Raw genomic sequence first — 4968 nt, 5'->3', positions numbered from 1 at the left:
AAAAAATTGAGGTAAAAAGATTAATAAGAGCTATTTTAGTCATTTTGGTCGAGATTGATGTCATTTTGAAAGTTTAGGGATGAAACTAATTAAAAAAAAAAGATGAGACATCGAACTGATTTTAGACCTAAAATTCAGGGGAGTAAACTGAAATTTATTCTTCATTATATGTATATTTCGATTTCAATTCTCTTTTATTTATTCACAGGCTTTGTGGAGTGAGCCAGGGATATGATAAAGATCCAAAGATCATGGTTTCAGCAGTCATCTCCATCTGGTTCAGGTCTATTGGATGTCCAGGTACTTGCCAAGTTCAATGAGTAGCCCTGCATGTCATGTTGTCAGAAAATTCTGGTTTATGTTAAAGTTAATCTATATCTTCCAAACTATTTGGTAATTATTTCACCCTATTCCGTTTTAAGGAAAAATTACTAAAAATTACAATTTCAGCACCAGATTATTTAACAGGGTTATATAACAGGGTGCTTTTCAATTGGGGGTGGGTGGGGTATGAAATAAGGACTCCACATAATGTGTTGGTTTTGCTGTTTTCTATGGGATACAATAGCAAGGGAATAATTTTGTTTGGTCAGGTAATCCGTCATTGAAACTTTTAAACATAAGCTGAAGTACTATAATGCTTATATTTCCCAATGTTGGCATTATATTGCTGGTGTCTTTTGGTGGTAGTTTATTTGGCACTTGAAAGCAATTTCATTCAGTAGATAGAAAAAGGAAAACTCACAATGATTTTTGTTATAACATGGAAAATTCACAAGGAAAACTTATAAGGATGAGACATATGTTATGACATGTTGCAACACAATATTTTTTGTTTTCCCATTGATATGAACTTTAAGATATTACATATATAGGTGTACAAGTTACCAACAACTTTAAGAAATTCACCTAAACTTTTCTTTCCAGTAATTGTTGGCATATTGGCTAAGCATCAAGTGAACTAAGACCTGAAGGACCTCAATTCTTCAACTAGAGCTGTTAAATGTGAAAATTATACAGCGCACCCGTCCATAGAGTCTGCAACAAGGAAGTGAGGGCGATGTTGGTCTAAAGTCTGCTCCACCTTTGGTTCAATCAGACTCATAGCTTTCAAAAACTTTTCCTTCGTCTCTTGGGTTGTTGCTAAGTTAGAGGTTTCAGGTCCGTCAACCAACCCTGCTTCGACAGATGGGAATTTGAAGACAAGAAGTTCAATATCAAAACCCAAATTTTTGCTTGTTTGGATTGGCATGGTGATAAGTTTTGCATCGACAGTGGTGGTTATTATGGTGACTTTTACACCAGGTGAAGCAAATAGTTTGACTATGTCCATGAGGGGTAGAGTGTGCCCTGGAGCCATATATGGAAGGAAGAAAATGTGAAGCAGCTGATCAGTTTTAATTTCCATGGATACTTGGCTGATATGCACACAGAAAACACAAAAATGAAGAAAATAAAGAAGTAGAAACTGAAACGAGAGATAACACATGGAAATATTGGGTATTTATAATATCGGGTCAGGACTTTGCTAGCTTAAACAAGAATTGCAATACAAAGACTTGGGTGGCTAGACTTTGTTGTTTGGTACGAACTGAAACAAGTTTGGACTGCAATTAATTATTTGAAATGATGGTGAGTTTTGAGTGATTGATAAGCATAACCACATCTTAAATATATGATGATCGGTAGGTTCTGTCTTTGATTATATGTCTCTTGCAATTGTTGACATTACAGTTTGTCTAATATTTGTGCAAGGAATGCTCTGTTTTCTCCAATATTGTTAGTTTTATGATTAATATACTATAAGTCATGTGCTTTAAGCTACTAGAAGGTTGTCCACTCTTCGTGTATCTGTTTGCGAAATGTACATTGTTATGTAGGCCAGTTTGTAATCTGCAAATCAGGACAATTGATACTTCTCTACTTAACCTGTATATGTTGCAGTTATATTCATCTGGTTTGAGTCTGTTCGGTCTTCAGTTATTTCCAAGTCCAGTCAGACCCCTGTCTATATTGTTTTCGATGGAAAGAAGGAAGAGAGGTTTGGCTTGCATATGTTAAATTCCGTGACTTATTTCTTCCAAACAGTGAGTACTAGATTTCTCCAATGATGACATCATAGACTCTTCTGTTAACTCTTCATGATTCAATCACAATGCTTTAACTTGTTAATAACATTTCGTTTCATAGAATCTTCTGTTAACTCTTCTTGATTTCATCGCAATGTTTTTAACTTGTTACCACCATTTCATTCCATTACAATTGTTTTTGGCCTTAGTACTAAGTACAACATTTGAACACCTGTAGGTGCTCCCAATTTTAAAAGTTGTGAGAATTTCCTCCTGAAGCTCTTGCAAAGCATTAGAAGAGTGGAGATGAAAGGGACCTCAACTCAGCAATTAGAGCACGTAAATCCTTGAACGATGAACCGCCTTCTTCAACTGCCATCCTTGCCATCTTTCCTAGCTCTTTGGCGCGGCTTCTCATTACCTCTGCTTCATCACCCACCATGATAAGAATCACGGACTTTTCTATTGCCACCCTCTTTACACCGGCCTCCATCTTCACAATTTCATCTGCAAATGTGCCCCATATATCAGCACCAACGGCAACACCAGTTCGAAGTATCTCTGTCACCAACTTTTCATTAAAAGTCTGCTCAGCCGAGACTGGCCATGTGATCATTGGCACACCAGCAGACACTCCTTCAAGGATTGAGTTCCACCCACAATGAGTCACAAAGCCTCCGATTGCTTCATGCTCAAGAATGAGCACTTGGGGAGCCCAGCCTCTTATAATGAGTCCCTTACCTTCCATTCTCTGCTCAAACCCCTCAGGCAACCACTCTTCTTTGTCTTTATTTTCTTTGTTCACAACCCAAATGAACTCTTGCCCGCTAGCCTCTAGCCCCACTGCAATTTCCAGAAGCTGAAAATCATTGAAATTGGTCAGGCTTCCAAAGCATACATAAACAACTGTCTTCGGTTTCTTAGAATTTAGCTAGTATAAGCACTTGTGCACTTCCTCAATGCTTTCCATGCATCCCCTCTCTGCTTTATGTTCTGCTACCTTGTTGTACAGTGACCCTGGGCCGATAATCCATATCTTCTTCCCAAACATTTTTCTATAGTGATCAGCATAATCTGGTTCAAGTTCATAGAAGCTGTTGACAATAACCCCATAGCTCCTATCCTCAGCGTCCTTGGATGATCTAAACAACTTGGTGAATTCATTTACAAGGTTCAGCTTTAAATAAGATGGTATTTGGCTTCCTTTTATCTTAATTTCAACTGGAAGATCAGGAATGACAACAGACTCTGAATCAGATGACAACTTCAAGTGAGGTTGATGTATTATTATACTCTTTGAAGCACACAATGAGAAGAAGCCGGTTCCATGAAAGAGGAGACTTGGAATACCAAACTTTGAAGCAGCAGTTGTAGCCCAAGGAAACATGGTATCAACAACGAGACAGTGAGGACGGTGTTTGTCCAAAACCTGCTCAAATTGTGGTTCAAGCAAAGTAATAGCTTTGAAGAATGTTAGCTCCATCTCTAGTGTTGACGTAGCCAAGTTATAGCTCTCACATTCTTGTGGCAACCCAGCTTCAACAGAGGGGAACTTCAGGAGTAGAAGTTCAATTTCATGATCAAACCCCAAGTGTTTTCTTCTTTGGATTGCTTTGGAAAATTGTGGTGCATTGAGAGGAGTGGTTATGATGGTGGATTTTACTGAGTAAGAAGCAAATTGTTTGGCAATCTCTATGATAGGTATGCTATGTCCTGGACCCATAAATGGAAAGAAGAAAATGTGAAGCTGCTGTTGTGATTCAGTTTCCATGAGGACTTGCTAGGGTTAGAGTAGAGCTTTTGGAATGCAGGTTTGGTACTGAAGATGAATATTTATCGTTGATTGATCAGGAAGAGAGATTATAACAACGAATGATTCGGTTTGGTAAGGCAGCAGCTTTTGGAGCTAAGGCTTTGTTCTTATGTATGTTGTCTAGGAACAGAAACAAGTTTGGGACTGCAATAATAGACGAACACAAGACACACAAAAGAGTGAAAAGACATTATTTTGACTCCATCTGACATGTACACATTGGACCATAATATGCTGAGCAAGGTTTTTCCATTGTTGAGAACTTCATCCTCGGCATGTTCACTGCTTTGTTGTCTTAATGATCGCCAAATATGCTTAATATTTCTAAGAGTGAAAATGTTTACCGACTAAAACATACATTGGCTATAGTTTTTTGAGAGCGTATTCAACGCATCCGGGTACGCGGCGCACCTGGATGCCAAATAGCGCGTGTAAACAACGCGATGTTAAGTCGGCTGGTCCTCGTTTTTAGTTGTTTCTCTCTCTCTCTCTCTCTCTCTCATGATCTCATCTTCCTCTCTCTCGTCTTCCTTGTGGCTGAGACCTCATTCTGAATCCGTAAACAAGTTCAAAATCAGGACATGAAGGAGAGGCTATGCTTGGAGGTGGAGCGGCTGGGGCTCAAGATGGTGAGGCTTGGAAGCCATGGCGGTGGTGCCCAATTCATGGGTCGGCCAATTCTGTTGCTCCTTCGCTTTCCTACACCATAACAAGTCCCTCAAATTCAACACTAAGCCTTCTTCTTCGAGCTGTGGCGAGAGTAAGTGTTAACTGCGCTGGGTCCTCTTTGAGATTGAACAAGCCGAGAGCTTCGCCTCTGTCCAATAATGCCCAAATTTCGGTTTTCAATGTAAGTTTGTTATCAGTTGGTTTGTCTCTTGTTCACTAATTCACTATGGCTGTAAGTTATTGTGCCTTCAAATCACTTAATTTCTTTTGGCCTGAAAATATCCGGCCACTTGTTCTCTAGGGACAGATTTGAATTGACATTCAACAATATATGGATTATTGATGTCTGCTAGTCAGCCGTAATCTTCATTGACAGTATTGTGTTGGTTCGCTGCTTCATAACTATTTTGGTAACAA

At 39.0% G+C, this 4968-nt stretch overlaps 1 protein-coding gene and 1 pseudogene across 2 annotated transcripts in view; one reads left to right on the top strand and one right to left on the bottom strand.

The window, feature by feature from the left end:
• Positions 1–2217: 2217 nt before the first annotated feature.
• On the bottom strand, positions 2218–3927 carry LOC101305388 (annotated as a pseudogene). Its single transcript, XR_185023.1, has 2 exons — positions 2363–3927; positions 2218–2325 (listed from the first exon to the last, which is right to left on the bottom strand). The product of XR_185023.1 is annotated as a UDP-glucose flavonoid 3-O-glucosyltransferase 7-like (transcript).
• Positions 3928–4477: 550 nt separating this feature from the next.
• Positions 4478–4968, top strand: part of LOC101300841 — a 2576-nt gene continuing 2085 nt past the window's right edge. Inside the window, exon 1 of the mRNA XM_004305890.1 lies at positions 4478–4732. Coding sequence (XP_004305938.1) covers positions 4478–4732 — 255 coding nt within the window. The remainder of the gene's footprint in view (positions 4733–4968) is intronic.

This window comes from Fragaria vesca, linkage group LG6 (genome assembly GCF_000184155.1).
Source record: "Fragaria vesca subsp. vesca linkage group LG6, FraVesHawaii_1.0, whole genome shotgun sequence".
Lineage (NCBI taxonomy): Eukaryota > Viridiplantae > Streptophyta > Magnoliopsida > Rosales > Rosaceae > Fragaria > Fragaria vesca.
This window is presented reverse-complemented; position numbering and strand designations above follow the sequence as displayed.